The sequence below is a fragment of the Neofelis nebulosa genome, chromosome 9, assembly GCF_028018385.1.
Source record: "Neofelis nebulosa isolate mNeoNeb1 chromosome 9, mNeoNeb1.pri, whole genome shotgun sequence".
Lineage (NCBI taxonomy): Eukaryota > Metazoa > Chordata > Mammalia > Carnivora > Felidae > Neofelis > Neofelis nebulosa.
The window spans coordinates 52,545,556-52,565,399 of record NC_080790.1 but is presented as its reverse complement, the minus strand read 5'-3'; the positions used below and the strand labels follow the sequence as shown (position 1 = coordinate 52,565,399).

Sequence of the window (19,844 nt, the reverse complement as noted above, 5' to 3'; positions counted from 1 at the left end):
CCTGAGGTTTTTAAATGAAATTATTTAGACTTCTCTGTGTTTCATTAAAATAAACTCACTTGGCCACTTTAATTTATAGCCTCCCACTTAGGGCTCAGATTTGGAGGCCATTACCCTGTAGTTCTTCTCCCATCTCTGATAGGATAGTAGCCTCGCTGGGTGATGAGTCTGGGAACTAGTTCCTTTTCCTTGGAGGAAAAATGTGTGCCCTGTCAATGTGTAAACTGCCTGGACCTCTCCCTCCTCCCCCGTGCCAATTCCTGACTTCTCTTTCAGTCTGTGGGATGGCAGCAGTGATTTCAGCCCTCGCATTTCTCCTGCCCCCACATTCCAATGGCTCCAGAACATAGCACTGCCAAGAGGGATGGCCAGGTCTGGGGAGGAAAACAGAGACCTGTTTCTATTAGTAGGCTGCAGGGGGTGGGGGGCGGGGGGAGATGGGGACGTGGGGGGGGGTGGGTATTCCTTCCCATCTGCCAGTTTCTGCACACACTCAGAGCTGGCTCTCAGGCAGCTGGTGCAGGACCCCCAGGCCCCTCCTTGCCTCATATGACCCCTGCTGAATCCTGTCTGCCACAAGTGGCCACCGGTTGGTATCAGTACCAGTGCCAGTGCTCCTGAGCACCTGGCATCGCTGGTTTCATGTAGGCCTCTGGGCCCTAGAGTCTGTGCCTCAGTCTTGATCTCTGGATGTGGTGGGTCTCCCTGAGGGTCTGGGCCTTCCTTCCCTAGGCCTCCTGAATAAAGCCACCTCTCCTCCAACTCTATGGAAGAATGAGTGAAGAGTGGCCATAAGGGTTTCCTATGATCAAGCCTGAGACCCAGCCTACCTCCCCAGGAAGTCCAACCTCCCCAAGCTGGCCTCCCAGAGCAGTTCTGTGCTGCCCACTCTGGGGTAGCCTGCTCCTTAGGGGTGGGGACAGGCAGCCGGCTGTGCTGCCTCCAGCCTCTCCTCCTAGAGGAGTGGGGGCTTGTGAAGCCACCTGGTTCCAAGGCCTATGACAGGGGTGGGAGGTGGGGGCATTTCAAGGTCCAGAAAGATATTAAGGGAGGAAATAACAAGCAGTCCCTCCTGGCCCAGGTCTCCCTGCCTCCGGAGGTGCCTGGGCTGGCAGGGGTGGGGCCGGCACTTCCCTCTGCATTTCCTCCCATTGTTCCTGCCCCACTTCCGGGAATTCTCCGTGGGGCGGAGGGTTGGCTGGCCTGGAGCCAGAGAGGGAGGCCTTGGAGGCCAGGCCTTGTCCTTGCAGCAGGCTCCAGGGCTCCCTTCTAGCAGTATGTCTGCACCACCAAACCTGCCATCCCCTCCGCTCCCACTGTCCGCTCTGCCTTTCCCTTCCCCAGGTGACCCCTCAGGGATGTGGGGACCTGAGTTCTAGGGCAGGCTCTGCCATCCACCTGCTGAAGCCAGTCTGCTCTGCTGCCCGGAGGGAAGTGTGACTCTGATGCCATGGATTCACAGGTCTTTTACACCGACTGTCTTGTCTTTTTTGACATTGCCTGGGTCCAGATGTAACCCAACTAACTAACATGAGTTTGCTCCTCAGTGAGTCACATATAGAAATTGCAGCTGGTAGAGTTGTTGCACAAAGGAAACTTTCTTTGCAGCAAATAAAGATCATGGGGAATAACTTCCAAAGCCATGACTTCCCTAGCAAGGGGTGAATGGGTTCCTTCTATTTAAAATCTTTAGACAGGGCATGAGGACAGTCATGCACCTTAAGGAAATATGCCTGTACTTACATTGTATGTTGTGTAAATGAGGCTTGTGCTCCTCCTCAGGCAGAGATTTTAGTATTATAATGAGGTAAAGGTAACTGTTAGTCACTCCATGGCTCACTCCATGGTTCATCTGCGCAGTGTAAGTGGAGAGTTAAACTCGACCTGGTCTGGGTAGTCTGGGCTACTGGAACTCTTCATCAGGGCGGTCATTATTGTTTGAGGGGTAGTTTTGGTTTCCATCATGGGATGCTATGCCAGTGGGGTCTTTTTCCTGAGTTAAGAGACAAGCTGGAAAGAAGAGCTTATAGAAAAATGTGGGACAAAGGTCATAGGGTACAAGCAGGCGAGCAGTAAAGATCAGGTCTTGGGTTCTACCTGGTGACACTGAGGACACTTCAGTCAACACACTGGTGACAAGTGCCTTCCCCATGCTGGCCCTATAGGATGGAGACACTCCAGGAGCCCCTGCTTACGCTGTGGTACAAGCCTGCTCCATGCTGCAAAAGAATATAACACACACCAGTCCAAATTCTAGAAAATGTGACTCCTGGCATCACGAGGAATGAATAGTAGTGAACGTCTCTCTCTTTAGCCCTTTCTTTAAAGAAATGCCAGAAAAATGTTACAAAATTCCGCACAAATCAGGCTATTGCCTTGCTGGCGAAGGAACCTGTAAGGTGACCAACAGTCCACTGGTCCCAAGAATAATGGAGCTCAAGTGATTTTATTGTCTAGAAACTTATGTAAGTGGCAATTAATTAATTAGTAATTAATTACTTTTATCGTGGTAAAATATATGTAACAAAACTTACCATTTTAACTATTTTAAGTGCACAGCTCAGTGGCATTAAGCACATTCACACTGTTGTGCGACCATCACCACCATCTGTGTCCAGAACTTTTTCATCACCCCAAACTGAAGCTGTACCCACTAAATAATAACTCCCCATTCCCTCTACCCTCCTGGTAACCTCTATTTTATTTTCTTTCTTCACAAACTTGCTTATTCTAGGAACTTCATGTAAATGGAATCATACCGTATATATCTTTTTGTATCTGGCTTATTTCACTTAGTATCATGTCTCCAAGGTTCATCCATGTTGTCGCAGGTGTCAGAATTTCTTTCCTTTTTTGTTTTTAATTTTTTTAATGTTTATGTATTTTTGAGAGAGACAGACACAGAGTGGGAGTGGGGGAGGGTCAGAGAGAGAGGAAGACACAGAATCCAAAGCAGGCTCCAGGCTCTGAGCTGAGAGCCCGATGTGGGGCTCGAATTCGCGAATGGTGAGATCAGACCTGAGCCAAAGTTGGACACTTAACCGACTGAGCCACCCAGGTGCCCCCAGAATTCCTTTCCTTTTTTAAGGCTTAATAATATTTCATTGTATGCATGCTTTTAATTAATTAATTTTATTTTAATTTTTATTGCATTTTATTTATTCATTCATCTGTTTATTTATCTGTTGATAGATACTTGGGTTGCTTTCATTTTTTGGCGATTGTGAATAATGCTGTTATGAACATGGGTATACAAATATCTCTTTGACTTCCTGATTTCAATTCTTTGAATAGATAACCCAGAAATGGACTTGCTGGATTCTGTGGTTTGATCCATTTTTCCTTTCCCTTTTTTTCATTCCCACCAACAAGGCACAAGGATTCCAGTTTCTCCGCATCCTCACCTACCTTTGTTGTTTGCTTTTTTTTTCCAACAGTGGCCATCCTAATGAATGTGAGGTAGTATCTCATTGTGAGCAGTTTTTTGTCTTTTTATGAATATTTTATTTTGTAAATTTAAATTTTAGTTAGTTAATATACAGTGGAATATTGGTTTCAGCAGTAGAATTCAGCGATTCGTCACTTACATACAACACCCAGTGCTCATCACAAGTGCCCTTCTTAGTACCCATCACCCATCTAGCCCATCTCTCATCCGCCTCCCTCCATCACCCCTCAATTTGTTCTCTATCGTTAAGAGTCTCTAGTGGTTTGTTTCCCTCTCTTTTCTTTCCCATAGCCCCCTTTCCCATATGTGCATCTGCTTTGTTTCTTAAATTCCACATATGAGTGAAATCATATGGTATTTGTTTTCTCTGATTGACTTTATTTTGCTTAGCATAACACATTCTAGCTCCTTTTGTCATTGCAAATGGCAAAATTTCATGATTTTTGATGGCTGAGTAATATTCCATTATATATATGTATATATATGTATGTGTGTATATATATATAATATATTATATATATAGTATATGTATGTGATGTATATAATATATATTATGTAATATATATATCACATCTTCTTTGTCCATTCAACAGTGGATGGACATTTGGGCTCTCTCCATAGTTTGGCTATTGTTGATAATGCTGCTATAAATGTTGGGGTGTATGCACCTCTTTGAATCTGTATTTTTGGGTAAATCTGTATTATGGGTAGATACCTAATAGTGCAATTACTGGATCATAGGGTAGTTCTACTGGATCATAGGAGCCTCCATACTGTTCTTGAGAGTGGCTACACCGGTTTGCATTCCCACCAGCAGTGCAAGAGGGTTCCCCTTTCTCTGCGTCTTTGCCAGCATTTGATGTTTCTCATGTTGTTAATTTTAGCCATTCTGACAGGTGTGAGGTGGCATCTCATCGTGGTTTTGATTTGTGTTTCCCTGATGCTGAGTGATGCTGAGCATCTTTTCATGTGTCTGTTAGCCATCTGGATGTCTTCTTTGGGAAAATGTTTATTCATATCTTCTGCCCATTTCCTAACTGGGTTATTTGTATTTTGGGTGTTGAGTTTGGTAAGTTCTTTATAGATTTTGGATACTAACCCTTTATCAGATATGTTGTTTGCAAATATCTTCTCTCATTCCATAGGCTGCCTTTTAGTTTTGTTGATTATTTCCCTTGCTGTGCAGAAGCTTTTTATCTTGAAGTCCCAATAGTTCATGTTTGCTCTTGTTTCCCTTGCCTTTGGAGACGTGTCTAGTAAGAAGTTGCTGTGGCCAAAGTCAAAGAGGTTGCTGCCTGTGTTCTCCTTTAGGATTTTGATGGCTTCCTGTGTGAGCAACCAGTTTTAAAAATCATCTATTTAGGTCAAGATAGAAATTTTATTTCAATAAAGCTTCATAAAACCTGTATTCATAAAAACCTATATTCTAATCAGTTGTTACAGACATTAGAAAAGAAGGAAGGCCCCAAATACTAGGTGTGCTGTTTATTCATCAGGGAAAAAAAAATTAAGAAGCAAATGATGAGAGCACTCCTGTGGCTTTTCGTTGTTCACACCCTGACAGCAATATGCAGGAAGCACACAGAAGTCTGATGCGACATCAGGCGACAGTTCTGATAGACATGGGCCACTTGCTGTTCCTGATTTCCGGCCACCGCTACAGAGATGCAGAATGCAGTTTGCCCATTTCTTGGCTTAGGGAACACACACATTTTCCTTGGCACTCTTTGAAGGATCCCTTAACTGATTGTCACTCAATCATCTACTCTTTCCAAGAGCCCATACATTTATGGGACTCCCACCCCTCAGTCAGAGGTGCTGCCTTAGGTGTATGTGGTGTGACAGTGCTGGGCCTCTCTTGGGAGTGGGACATGTCCACCCTGCCCCAATTTGCTTTTCTCCCTGTCTCTGAAGACAGGAAAGACTGTTTTTCATTTATGATCATTGCTGGCCGAGGCCTGGGAAAGTGATATAGATGGCCAGTGTAGATGGAGGTTAGAGGGGCTACTGCACCTTCAGAGCAACGCGGGTGTGATGGCTTTCAGGAGACACGGGTCTGGTGGATTGTTGAGGTGTGATGGGCAAGACAGCCCTTATATGGGAGTGTCCAGGCAGACAGGGGTGATGCGGCGAGGCCTCTGGGGAGAGGCAGAAAGGGGTCAAAGTTGACCTTGGGAGAAGGTGTCTCTCATCTGTGTGCAGGGAGACGGGCCTGGCCCTCCTTGGATGGTACATGGGGTGGCTGGGGGCAGGGTGCTAGGGAGCATTAAGGGGTCCTAAGGAACTGTGTTGTTCTAGGCAGATCAGCTTTGCCTGCAGGGTGTTTGTTTGTGGGGTAAAGTGGTAGGGTCAGGGGTGGGGGTGGGGGTGGGGGTGGTCTGTTGGGAGAAGAGTCAGGCACATTAGGCTAATTCTTTACATTCTACTTTTCTCTCCATTTAGGTTCTTGGGGGAAGCCAACATCCCACTCCGGGAGGTCCTTGCCACCCCCAGTCTGTCTGCGAGCTTCAATGCTCCCCTGCTGGACACCAAGAAGCAGCCCACGGGGGTAAGTGCGCACTGGGTCTTTGCATCAGGCTAGTGTCTGGTCTGAGGACTTGCCTTTCTGAGCCAAGTGGTGTTTCATAGTCCAGCTACCAGCAACCAGGCCAGGCCCTCCCTAGCTAGAGCTTAGAGTGCTGGGGAAAGGAACTGGCATGGAAGAGGTGGGAAGGGGACGGGAGGGAATCCTGGCCCCACCTGCTGGGCTCAAGTCAGCCTTGTCTCACACCAGCTTTGCCTGTTCCCTGGGTCCCCTCCTGCTCTGGAGGGAGGCACAGTCACCTCCTGGGACTGGTTTTCCACTAGAAACCTAATGTCTCCCCAAGCTTCCTGGGCAGCCTTGGTTATGGCTCCCCCAATCTCCTTGGCAGCCCTCCCTCACCACCCAGCCCCCATCTCTGGATCTGGAATATCTGAGTCATCTGGGTCACAGATCACAAGGGAAGGGGGACAGACATTTCCCTCCCCTGCCCACCGGGACCTGTCAGACCCTCTTCCTTTCCTCCATTGTCCTTCCTGCCCCTCCCCCAGCCTTTCCAGTGCTTTCCCAGTCCTAGCAGACAATTTCCAGCTCTCATCTCTGGCTTCCCGTTATTTTTAGGGAGCTAAATATATGCTGCAGGGTTCTTTCTTCCTGGTCAGTAGAATTCCTGACCTTCCCTCTGGGTCAGCTCCACCTCCCAGGATGCACTGGGGGACTATCCGTTTGGAAATACTTCCTCCCAGTGAGGCCCTGGGGATTCTGGGCTGAGTTCTCTTAGACACAGTGGGGCTACCTTGTGTGTGTGTGTGAAGGGGGGGGGGGTGGCTCTTGGCTGGCTTGGTGAGTCAGGAAGTGGCCAATCTGGGCAGAACTCTGATTGGAAATACTACTGGGTGCTGAGAGCTGGGGAAAGAGAGTGACTGATTGAAGTCACATAGTGAATCCGTGTCCAAATAGGGGCAAATTACAGGGTGGCACATCTTTTAAACTCTCAGGAGTAGAAGAGACTTGAATGGATTCCTGGTCCACTGCGCTTCTGATGCTGGAATTTCTTCCCGAGGCATCTTACTTAGGCCAATGTTGGCTGGATGCTTCCCTGATGAGAGATGTTACTTCCCAGGAGAATCCATCCCTTTCTCAGATAGTGCTTATGGGCAGAACGTTTGGGTTTAGCTTTCCAGGTGAAATCTGAAACCAGCTCCCTTTCAAGGAAGGCAGGGAGAGAGCAAAGAAAGAGGCAGGGCACTCCAGACTTGTAGGCAGCCGGTTTAGTAAGCAGGGAACTTACCTATGAGGCTTGTCTGGGGCAACAGCAAGATAAGTAGATATCTGCACCCATCCACCAAATCTCAAAAGTTTGTATAGAGGGGCGCCTGGGTGGCGCAGTCGGTTAAGCGTCCGACTTCAGCCAGGTCACGATCTCGCGGTCCGTGAGTTCGAGCCCCGCGTCGGGCTCTGGGCTGACGGCTCGGAGCCTGGAGCCTGGTTCCGATTCTGTGTCTCCCTCTCTCTCTGCCCCTCCCCCGTTCATGCTCTGTCTCTCTCTCTGTCCCAAAAATAAATAAAAAACGTTGAAAAAAAAGTTTGTATAGAGATCTTAACTGGGTGCAGTCATGGATACCATCCAGATAGTCTCAATGCCATGTCACTAGCTCAAGACTATGCCTGCAGCAGTCTTTGGGAGCAAGGACGGCAAGCAGAACTTACATTCCAAGGATGGTAGAGGGGGTGAGGAGCCTCTAATTGTCTAGGTTTAGCTCATGCGTCAACTGGTGGGCGTGTCCTCTGATAATCTTCAATATCACTGAGCCTGTCTCCATCACCTCTTGATCCCCCTTGTCCTCCATCTGAATTCTCCAGCCTAGTCGTGCAATCTAAGGGTTCTAGCACCAATTTCCAATGTGTGTATGTGGGTTTTCCCCCCATACCACTAAGCAATTCTCTGACACCAGCTGGGTGTCCTACAATTCAGCTCAGTTCTGACACTGTCTATCCAGAGACAGCACTGGGTTAAGGGCTTAGTCCTGCAAGACCTTCCCTTCCCCTTCCGATGCCAATCTCAAGTCCAGTCTCTAGGTGGAATGTTCTTATGACCCCCTCCTTGGGTTTGATTAATTTGGTAGAGTGGCTTACAGAACTCAGAGAAATATTTTATTTACTAGATTACTGGTTATTATCCAACCTGGAAGCTCTCCAATCCCTGTCCTTTGGGTTTTTATGGAGACTTCATTGGCAACTGAACTCATTCACCAGCCGTGGAGGTGGTGGGGCTGAAAGTTCTACAACCTTCTAATTGCAAGGTTGGCTCCAATAGCAACCAGATCCAATCCTTAGGTGATTTCCATTAGCACAACAAAAGACACATTTATGGTTCTTATCACTTAGGAAATGCCAAGGAGTTCCCAAAAGGACCTCTGTGCCAGAATCAGGGACAATGACCACATATACATATATACACACATATATTTGTAATTAGAAATCACAGTATCACATCCACATAGACAAGAAGGACTCCAAGCACTTCTGGATTCTGAAGAGGACCACGGCTTTCTCTACAGGTGTAGAGCACTAATGGATGAACTGTACGCAGCTGGTGAAGGAGATACTTTGAGTCAAGGATCTGCTTGGAGCTTCTCCAACAAACCTCAGGGCTGGGCTGCACTTTGTTGTGTATTGAGCCCCTCTTTTAGAGTTCCTCTAAAAGTTCTTTTAGACCCAATCTCAACAGGGGGTGCCCCCCCCCCCAACATCAACTCAATTCTGATACCATCTACCCAGAGACAGTATCAGATTCCACAAATTAAGGATTCAGTCCTACAAGTGTGCCTCCACCTTCTACTTTAGATGCCAGTCACAAGCCCCAGGCTGTCTCCTGTGCTTCTGACCAACAAGCTACAGATTGGAAGTTCCAGTGACCTTCTCCTTAGGTTTGATTAATTTGCTAGAGCAGCTTACAGAACTCAGAAAAACACTTACTAACATTTACCAGTTTATTAAAAGATTTGATAAAGGATATGAATCAATAGCTAGATAAAGAGATACACAGGGCGAGGTCCTGAACAAAGGAACTTTCTGTCCTTGTGGAGCATGGGGCCCTGTTCAGTGGCATATGGAAGCATTCTGGTTCCCTAAACATAGGATCTCTCTGAAAAAAGAGACCAAAAAACTTGAGTTTTTAATGGAGGCTTCATTGTTATCATGATTGACTAAGTCATTGGCCATTGACTGATTCAATTGCCAACTCCTCTTCCCTTCCCAGAGGTTGGGAGGGATGGGACTGAAAGTTCCAACTCTCTAATCACATGGTTGGTCCTCCTGGCAACCAGCTCCCACCCATGAGTGGGGTCCAAAAATCACCTTCATTAATAAGACATCCATTTTATCTTTATGGCTCTGAAGTGTTTTCAGGAACTGTGGATGAAGACCAAATATATCTGAGAAGTATATTTTGGTCACCTGAATGACCAAATGTGTATTTCTTTTAAATCATTAAATCACAGCCCCTGGTACCTCCAACCAGGGTTTTTAGCTTCCTGGATGTGCTAAAACACCTCTCCACTCTTGCTCTCTGTGCATCTATGACTGGTGTTTCCTGAAAGTTCTCCTACACTTGTGCCTCTCCAGGCTCAGAGGCCCATCCAGCCCCTGAGACACAGCTTTTCATACCTGGACCCTGTCCATGGGGCTGAGCCAGGTTGGCGACCATCCCTGGATGTCTCACCTCTTCTCCTCTGGTTCTTTGTTTCCGCACTCTGTTTGTGCTTCATGCTCACCAGCTGGGAACCTGCTGCCTTCTCCTTTCTGGGTTGGGACTCCTGTCTGACTGCAGAGATTGCCAATTCTTCATAGACCATGTCTTCAAGAGCGGGGTGTGAAAGCCAGAAGGTGATGGATGGGAGAGGAGGTCTAAGCCCTGCATTGTTTAGCCCCCACTTGAGCACAGGCTAGGGGAGGTGGGGCCAGGAGGCAGCTCTGGCCAGTGGAGACTATCCGAGTCCATTTTCTAGTGCCTGTGATAGTGCTAAGTCACAGAGCAGCCCAGGCAGGGGCCCCAGGCCCCAAGACCATCTGAGCTGGGGCTTCCCACTTTGGGACCTGGGGATGGTTGCAAATGGAGCGGGAGGCACAGAGAACTGAGGTTGTACTCAGAAGGGACAGGGAGCCCTGTCAGAAGCTCAGGATTCTACTGGCTATTTACTGAGGCAGATTTCTGGGCTGGGCCTAATGGGCAGAGCATGTCAGGCGTACCCAATTGAGTTTAGCTCAGATTGTCAAAGCAACCTGCTGAGGGAGTCATAGGAGTGAAGACAGGGTGCGGGATCCTTGGAAAACCTTGGAAAGACTGAGAGGAGGAGGAAGGCTGGGACAGGTTGTGAAATCCTGCTGCAGCTGGCCTATAGACTACATTTACCCAAATCCCTTCAGATGTGGCACACTGCACTGTGTGCCATGAGAAGATACCAAATCTGTCCTCAGACAGGTTCTAGACTGAAGGGGAAAACACTATCGCTGTCCTGGGGGAGCCTCCAGGCCTATGGTGGTTCTGGACACACAGGGAAGAAAGAAGCAACATACTCACAAATTTCCTTTGAGAGCAACTTGCTAATGAGCGTGTGGACACAGCATGAAAACCGTCGGTATTACCTCAGTCTTTTTTTTTTTTAAGTTTATGTATTTATTTTGAGAGAGAGAGAGAGAACGAGGGGCAGAGAGAGAGAGGGAGAGAGACAGAATCCCAAGCAGGCTCCACACCATCAGCACAGAGCCTGATGTGGGGCTTGAACTCACGAACCACGAGATCATGACCTGAGCGAAACCAAGAGTCTGATGCTTAACCGACTGAGCCTTCCAGGCTTCGGTCTTCACAACCAGAGGCAGATCCGAAAATGAAACCTGCTGGGTGACAAGGAAACATGAACCCCAGTGGTGTGGTGGGTTGGGAGCCAGGAGGGCACTGTGTGTGTTGGGAGCAGGAACTGGTGGCGAGTGGATGCACAGCTCTGGTGGGTCCCTGAGTTTCTTTTAAGCAGTTTGAAGATGCTGCCAACCATTCCTGCCTCAGTCACGGCCACATCTTACCCCCCCACCCCACCCCACCCCCAGCTTCTTAGGTGTTTTCTCAGGGAAAGGTAATAAATAAGACCGTGACACATATGGGGATTTCCTATCCACTCATGCAGTGTGTGTCGGGGGAGGTGGGAGTGGGCTGGTCTAGGGTTTGGTCGCGCTAATCAGTGTGAAGAGAGCCGGGGCTTAGGAAGCAGGCGGTAAGCAATGGACTAAGCATGGTGGGGTGGGCGAAGGACCCCAGAGCTGGGCCGCATAACCTGGAGGAGGATCCGATGAGGTTGTCCTCTGCCTTTGTCTTTGGTTTCCTAGGCCCTCCTAGCCTGGTGACCAGACAGGACCCTCTAGAGTTCTGTGATATTATTGACCGTGGACCCCAACATGGCAGACATGGGTGACTGAGGTTAGCTGCTCCTCCAGGGCAGCATGTTCTGGTGGACACATGACTGGCTGATAATGGTCTTGTGACGGGATGACGGTCTTGCGACGGTCCAGGGCCGGAGGCTTGAACAGGGCTATCAGGTGGGGTACCTTGATGTGGACAGCCCCAGAAGGATTCTAGGCCAAGGTCATTTGGTTTGCGAGAGCGCAGAGCTCATATACATCCTACAGGAGGAAAATCTCAGCTCTGGTTACGTCTGCAGAAGGGGACAGGCAATGAGGTATGACATCATGGTGAAGGTGGGAGGTCCTGACCATGGGTGGAATCCATAGACATGCCCCTGTGGATCCCCAGTAGAGCTAAAGGCCTCCAGTATTAATCACCTGTGGTCCTGCAGCTGTGGTTCCCCAGAGTCTGTTCTAGGTCCTGGGCTCCAGGTCATCTGAAGCTGCCAGGGATGCCCCTGTAGTTCCTTGATGGGTAAATAAAAGATGGAGCTGGTTCTGTGCTGGAAGTCTCATTCAAGTGCCTGAATGAGTGACTGAAATCTCATTCATCCACCAGGACGTTGCCACTTCTTCCGGAGGTTGGTGTGGGGCTCTCAATGTGGAGGTGCCTGATGCTGCCTGGATGGTCTTCAAATTTCGGGGCTGCTGCTCCTTCCTGCTTCTCCTGCAGGGCTGCCCCCTTGCTAAGGTGTTGGCACCCAGGTCATGGAGAGCAGCAGCTATGCTCTTGCGGGTCCACCTCCTCTCTGACCCAGAGATGGTGTGCAAAGTCTCCAAGGGTGCAGGGAGGGCCTGGTAAGGGGGGCAGGGTTTGAGACGTAAGAAGGGGTGTTCTCCAAGGGGATCTGCTCCTAGGGCCGGGGGACCCGAGTCACCAAGTATTAGTAGAGCTGGGGCTGAAAGGCAGCCAAGCTGTGCCCCTTCCAAGGTTTTGCTCCTCTCTCTTCACCACAGCGGGGTAGATTTAATACTGCGACCTGCAGCTCCTCCTGCTCCCCCGATCCTGCTCGCTCTGGTTTCCTTTTCTTTCCAACATACTTTATAATTTACACATCTATTTCACTGACTATGTAATGTCTGTCTCCTCTGCCAAGATGTCAGCTCCATCCATGGAGGCAAGAGCCTTTGCTTTGTTCGTGGAAGTAGTCTAGTATCTTGAAGTGCTTGGCCCTTAGCGGGTGCTCCCTATATATTTATGCAGGGGATGATTAAGCAGAGTAATGAATGAATGGGTCAGGCCAGATACGTCAGGTAGGATGCCCTCTACCTTTCAGAAAACTGCCCAACGCAGGCTGAGCCAAGCCATCACCCCACACCGGGCCAGCCTCATGAGCAGTTAGGCCCTGCACTTGCTTTAAATCTCTGCTGTTGCCATCTTGAAATTCCTAATAAATTTTTAACAAGGGACCATACTTGGGGTGCCTGGGTGGCTCAATCGGTTAAGCATCTGACTCTTGATTTCGGCTTGGGTCATGATGTTACGGTCTGTAAGTTTGAGCCCTGTGTCGGGCTCTGTGCTGATGGTGTTGAGCCTGTTTGAGATGCTCTCCCTTTCTCTCTGCCGCTCCCTTGCTCTCGCTCTCTCTCTCTCTCTCTCTCAAAAAATAAATAAATACAATAAAAAACAAAAAACAAGGGACCATATTTTCATTTTGCACTTGGCCTGTGGCTGGTCCTAAAGTGGGATTCAGCATGAATGGGTAGGGGGCTTATTTGTCTCTCTGAATGAGATTCCTATGGTTATAGCAGAAGCACGTTTCTCAGGTTTTTAACCTTTTGTTTTAGTTTACTATTTTTTAAAAAAGTTTTTATTTTTTATTTTGAGAGACAGAGAGAGTGCACGAGGGGCCAGTCACCCCTAACCTTTTATTTTAAAATAATTTAAGTTTTCGAGAAAGGTTGCAAGAATAATACAAAGTGTATATTATTCTAAACCTTTGAGACTAAGTCTCCAACCTCCTGGCCTGTCACCCTGAATTTAGTGTGTATTTTCTCTGATTAAGGACTTTTCCTACAGAACCCACAGTCTGCAGAAACTGAAGAAATTAATGTTGATAACAGCACTGCCACAGACCTGCATTCGAGTTCATGTGTTTTCAACAGTGCTTTGTAACGAAAAGATCCACTTAAGGATTATATGTTGTGTTAGTTGTTTTGTCTTTATTCTTCTTCCATTTGGGAGAATTCTTCAGTCTTTCTTCGACTTCTACAACCTGTGACCTTGATGCTTTTAGGAATACAGGTCGGTTATCCTGTACAACGTCTCCCAGTGTGGGTCTGTCTGATGTTTTCTCGTGATTTGATTTAGGTTGAGCGTCTTTGGCAGGAAGAGAATACTATGATGCTCTGCTGCCCTCGTTGTATCCCCATTACTGCGCTTTTAACTTTGATCATTTGATTAACATCACATTTACTGGCTTTCTCCATTAATCACCAATCCATTCCCTTTTCTCATAGGTAGGAATTGTGGGGGGGCAGGGGGGGGAATGGGTACCTTGTGACTCTAAATACTCTGATCCTTATCCGATTTTTACCCGGCAGTTTTCACATCCATTGTTATTTCCTTGGTTGGATTAATTATTGCTTGGATGGTTGCCAAATGGTGATATTCTAAATCAATTATTTTTGTCTGCATACATCAGTTTGTATTTCACTGTAAGGAAAAGCTTTCTTCTGTCTATTTCTGTGTAGATTAACCTATTCCTATTTTATTCAATGGTTTAATCTGTTACTATATTTATTTTCATATTTAAATTGTCCCAGATTTGGCCAGTGGGAGTCCATGAAGCTAGAGTTCTGTGTCCTTTTGACATGTTTCTATCATTCTTTGAGTATTTCCTTGTTTTCTGGCACAAAAAGTTTCCAGGGTCATCTACTTTCCCTGGCCTATTACTAGAATTAGTTATTTTTCCAAAAAGCCCAAGTTGCCTTTTGATGAAGTGGGGGAAAGCCCCAGGTTGTTAAAAATACAGATGCCCAGGTCCACCCCTGAGATGCTGACTGAAATCTCCAAGAGTTCTGGGGTGGCTGTGAGTGGGTCTGGGCACCGAGGTGGGGCTCCAGAAGCTCTTCTTTCCTCTGGGTTGCCGGAGCTTAGGGCACACGGCTCGCTACCTGCTCAAGTGGCGACACCTGGTGGTGTTTCACAAGCCTGGACCGCCGTGAGGGCAGTCCCTTGGTTTCAGCACATGAAGGGTCTCATTGCCTTCCCTGGCCTTGCCCTGGGTCTCCTGGGATGCTGGGCTACGCTGGCTTCCTTCCTTGGTGTTCAGAGCCCCACCCTTCCACTGGTCCTGCCCTCCCTCAGCCTGGCTGCCCCTGCCAAGGCCCCAGTCTGGGAGATTCAAGCCCCAGACCTGGAGAAATGAAGGACCTTCAGCCCTTTCTGTCTCAGGATTCCCCCGCCAGGAGTTTCTGGAATCAGTAAAGATGTCTAGTGAATTATGCTGAGCTGTTCAGAGGATATGATGCATTATTAACAATTATGTTTATAACGGATTTGTCAAGGGGCGCCTGGGTGGCTCAGTCGATTAAGCGTCTGACTTCGGCTCAGGTCACGATCTCACGGTTTGTGAGTTCGAGCCCCACATCAGGCTCTGTGCTGACATCTCAGAGCCTGGAGCCTGCTTTGAATTCTGTGTCTCCCTCTCTCTCTGTCCCTTTCCCACTCATGCTCTGTCTCTCCCTCTCTCTCAAAAATAAACATAAAAAAAAAGGGGTTTGTCAAAACCTGGGAAATGCTTACTGTCTAACATAATAAAAGAAAAGCGTTTAAATTTTTTTTATTAAAATTTTTTTTAATGTTTATTTATTTTTGAGAGACACAGACACAGACAAAGTGCGAGTGGGGAGGGCAGAGAGAAAAGGAGACACAGAATCTGAAGCAGGCTCCAGGCTCTGAGCTGTCAGCACAGAGGCTGACATGGGGCCCGAACCCACAAACCTCAGGATCATGACCTGAACTGAAGTCGGATGCTCAACCGACTGAGCCACCCAGGAGCCCCTAAATTTTTTTTTTTTATTTGAGAGAGAGAGAGAGAGAGGGAGTGAGCAAGCAAGGGAGAGGGGCAGAGGCAGAGAGAGAGAGAAAGAGAGAGAGAGAAAGAATCTTAAGCAGGCTCCACGCTCAGCATGGAACCCAACTCAGGGCTCGATCCCATGACGCTGGGATCATAGCCTGAGCTGAAATCAAGAGCTGAAAAAAAGAGTTGGACACTTAACCAACTGAGCCACCCAGACATCCCCAAAGCATTTTTTTTTCCCAAAGCATTTTTATATACAACAGGGCTATACACTATTTGTTTAAAAAGATGAAGAGAATTGTATCAAAATGTGAATAAAGGTGGACTTAACGGCAATTTGTTTTCCCTTGCATTATTTTTTTTTCTTTAAGGCTTTTGTATTCCCTAAACTTTCTTAAATAGAGCATTTATTATTTTGATCAATAAAAAGGCTGCCCCAGGAGGCTTGCTGAACCTATCATACCAGGGAAGGCTGGGCCAGGCCCCCACTGGCCTAGGAGCTGTAAGGCTGGAGAGTCTACTGAGGCTGTACCTTTTTTCAGGTTCTGGGGCTGTTTGAATAGTGCGAGGTCTTGGGGAGTTGTTCCATGGGGTAAAAAACAGGGCAGGCTTTCCTGGTCCATGAGAGTATGGTGAGTAGTCCCTCTCCTCTTGGCTGGTCAGAGCTGGAATAGCTGGGGTTGAGGTGGGGGACAGGGGTGCACCTGGGAGGAAAGAGGGCTCAGAAAGATGAGCAGCACCCCAAGACCCTCTCAGAGTTTGCTGCTGCCAGAGCCGCCTGTGGAGAAACAGTGGGGGGGGGGGGGGTAGGCTCAGCTAAGCAGAGTGGCCAAGGGGGCTTTTTCCTGTAGATAGCCTTAGGCTGAGAGATTAAAAAATCCTGCAGGAGGGGTGGCTGGGTGGCTCAGTGCGTTAAGCGTCTGACTCTTGATTTCAGCTCAGGTCATGATTTCACAGTTCATGGGATTGAGCCCTGCTTCGGACTCTGTGCTGACAGCCCACAGCCTGCTTGGGATTCTCTCTCTCCCTCTCTCTCGGCCCCTCCCCTGCTTGCGTGCACACGGCCTCTCTTTCTCTCTCAAAATAAAAACATAAACATTAAAAGAAAAAAGAAAGACCAATCCTGCAGGAGAGGTTGAATTGTGGATTCGTTTATAGAAGCTTATGATGTGCTTTATCGGCTAACTTAATCCCCACGTGACCCTACAAGGAAGGTAGTATTGCTGTTAGTACTATCATTTTACAGATGAGGAAGGTGAGGCATGGTGAGGTTACAGATCTTGACCAAGTCCGCACAGCTTCTGAGTGGTAGGACCTGATTCCAGATTCTGTGCTTTTGACCACTTGACCATGCTGATGGGCCCCTGGGGGAGGCTTTGCCACAGCTTCCTGCAAACTGACCCCTGTTAGAGCCTTTTTCCTAGGTGGAGGGGTAAAAGGAATAGGAAGGATGCTGGAGGTGGTGGTCCAAGGCCAATGTACTGACCTGCTGCCCTTCCACTCCCGTCTCTTCCAGGCCTCGCTGGTCTTGCAGGTGTCCTACACGCCACTCCCAGGAGCTGTGCCCCTGTTCCCACCGTCTGCGTCTCTGGAACCCTCCCCGACTCTGCCGGACCTGGATATGCTGGCTGGTGAGGAGCCCACCCTGGCAGGGCCCCTGGGAAGAAGCCCAGTAGCAGTGCTTAAGCCTGGGGGTGGGGGGGATAGTGAGGCTTCAGGCAGCCTCTGCCGCCTTCCCCAGGTTGGAGGCTGCCCAGTCCAGAGGCGAGAAGACACCAGTGGGTGGGGAGTGAGACCTGCCTTCCGCCGTGCAGAAAAAGTGCCACTAGGATTAGCGTGAGGGAGCCCTCTTGGGGAGGGGCCATGTCTGGGCTGGTGCTCTGTACTGTTCAGAGTGGGGGCTTCAGAAGGCATGCCTGTGCTAGGATGGGGTCAGTCCCAGATGATACCAGAGGCCCCGCCCGCTCCCCAGCAGTGAATGCTGCCTGGGTCTGGCACTTAATAGGCCTCTGGTGATGGCATGTGACAAAAGAGCTGGGTTTTCCTTGAAAGAGCCCTGGGCCAAATTCAGGGTACATGAGTTCCTTTCTTGCCTTTGGCGCCAAGTAGCTGTGTGACTTTGGGCTGGCCACTCTCCCTCTCTGGGCCTACAGTTTATCACTTGCGAAATGAGCAGACTGAGTTAGCAAGTTGCAGGGTTGCCTCAGTTCTCTTCACCTGCTTCTGCTGGCTCGGTCAAGGGAGGATTCAGCCCAGGGTGGTTGGCTTGCCGGTGTGGGGCTGGTAAGGCCTCCATGTGGCCCAGCCTGCTTGAATGTGCAGGAAGCTCCACAGAAGTTCCAGGTGGGGACATGGTCATGGGAAAGAGCCTACAGTTTCTCTCATGGTGCAGGGAGCTAGAGAGAGGCACCACATTAAAACCTGAGCGGCGCCTGGTGGGGGTGTGCCCTAGCCTGTCCTGCCCAGCCACAGTGTTGGAGCTTGGGGATAGGGAGGTCAATCTGGACTGGGGCATAGGCTGCCAGGGAGGGTAGGCGGTGGGCAGAAAGAAGGGGTGCTCTGGGGCACAGAGAGTAGGGAGAGTGAAGGGTCCCGAGTGTTCTGGGACCGCCTTGGAGATGGATCTGACAGAGTTAGGTTCGGGCCACTCAGGGAAAACTCCCAAAGGTGACATATTCCTAGTCCTGCCTGGAAGGTAGTGAGAAGGGACAGTCCCCAACAGGCATGGGAACTGTTTCTGAGCTATTGTGCCAGGCTCAGGCAGGCAGGGAGAACAGGTTTGGATGGGGGTGCCCTAGGTTGGCTGCCCTCACCCAGCTCCCTCCTCCCCTCCTGGGGCTGTGCCCTGCCCGCGTGCCAGGTGGGGGACAGAGCCGGGCTGAGACTTGGTCCCTGCTCAGTGACAGCACCGTGGACACAAGATACTCTGGAAAGAAGTGGCTGGCCCCCACGGGTGAGACACGGGCCAGGCTATCCTGATCCTGATCCTACCACCCATAACTGTCTCATTGCCGCCATCTGTCAGCTCTGGAGAGTGGGACGAGCTGGCCAGAGGGGCTGATCCTTCAGGACATGGTGGGGAGGGCTAGGGCCATTCTGTTTCCTCCCTGTTGACTAACTGGACTGACTCCCCTCAAGTTTCAGCTATTGGAAGCTCCTCTTCTTTCTCCCTCATCCATCCTGGCTCACTGATGGGGAGGGGAGGTGGGTGGTGGGTCTCAGCGCCCATGCCCTTTGGCTCCTCCATTGGCCAGGGGGCGTCCCAAGCCCAGGGCCAGAGGGACCAGCCCTTCTTATCACCCTCTCCTCCCAGACACAGGAGGAGAGGAGGACACTGAAGACCAGGGGCTCACAGGAGATGAGGCAGAGCCATTAGTGGATCAGAGTGGGGCCCCAGGCCCTGGGGCTCCCGCCACCCCGAGGAAGCCGCCTTCCCATCCACCCCCCTACCACCCGGGGATCAAAAGGAAGAGAAGTGCTCCCACGTCCAGAAAGCTGCTGTCAGACAAACCACAGGACTTCCAGGTAATGGGCTGACTGTCCCACCACAGCCTCCTCTGTCCAGGCTGGGTAGGGTCCTAAGGGCTCTGCTAGGCGGGAGTCTGTGGTTCCCCGGGCCCCTGAGAGACGCTGAATGAGCAGTTCATGTGCTGGAGCTTCAGAACACAGCCCTGGTTTTGCTCTTTAAAAAAATGAGGCAGGAGGGTCACTGCAGAGATGTAGCGTATCTTTACATTTGTTCTGTGATTTCCAACTAGCTAGCTTTTGCTACTCAGGGTATGGTCCTTGGACCAGCAGCGCGAGCAACACCTGGGAGCTGGTTAGAAATGCAGACCCCCCCCCCCCCCCCAGCCCCTGCTGAATCAGAATCTGCATTTTAACAAGATCCCCAAACCTAGGAAGCTCTGTCTAGCTCTCTTCTTTTCTCTCTCGATCCATTCCCTTCCTTAGAGCCATGGATTCTTCAGAAAAGTCATGTGGAATCTGAATTTGTTCAAGCTCTTCACACAATAAAACTGTTAATATTAATCCTTTGACATATTTTAATCCCCAAGTTCATCCCATTTTATTTGCATTTTAATTTTGGTCCTTTGCTTATGCTTTTTCTTTTCTACAAATGTTTCCATTTTGATATAGTGACATTTAGTGACATTGAACTAAGTCTTAGAATTACTTTTCAAATTAAAAACAGGAAACTTAGCTCTTTACTAAGTGCAACAAATTGTAATAATATATTAGTTCTAAATCGTGGTAATTTAGGTGAAAGTCCTGGCTGTAACCACTATCTATGCCTGAGAGACAAAATTCTAACATTATTATTATTCCCAAGACATGTACCTACTGCTATTTTTTTCTTTCTAGAAAATTGATGTATGTTTTTTTTGTAGAAAAT

General features: G+C 48.9%; 1 protein-coding gene across 24 annotated transcripts in view; it reads left to right on the top strand.

The window, feature by feature from the left end:
• DYSF (dysferlin) overlaps positions 1 to 19,844 on the top strand; it is a 226,677-nt gene that overhangs the window by 43,887 nt on the left and 162,946 nt on the right. For 14 of the 24 annotated variants that reach the window (XR_009248507.1, XM_058683740.1, XM_058683732.1 and 11 more), the window contains exons 4-7: positions 5,891 to 5,996; positions 16,968 to 17,082; positions 18,312 to 18,404; positions 18,765 to 18,976. Coding sequence is in view for 23 of the 24 variants with exons in the window: in XM_058683740.1 (XP_058539723.1) it covers positions 5,891 to 5,996; positions 16,968 to 17,082; positions 18,312 to 18,404; positions 18,765 to 18,976 (526 nt within the window). In the remaining variant the exon portion in view is untranslated. The remainder of the gene's footprint in view (positions 1 to 5,890; positions 5,997 to 16,967; positions 17,083 to 18,311; positions 18,405 to 18,764; positions 18,977 to 19,844) is intronic. The other 10 variants (XM_058683746.1, XM_058683742.1, XM_058683744.1 and 7 more) reach the window with 1 other exon arrangement.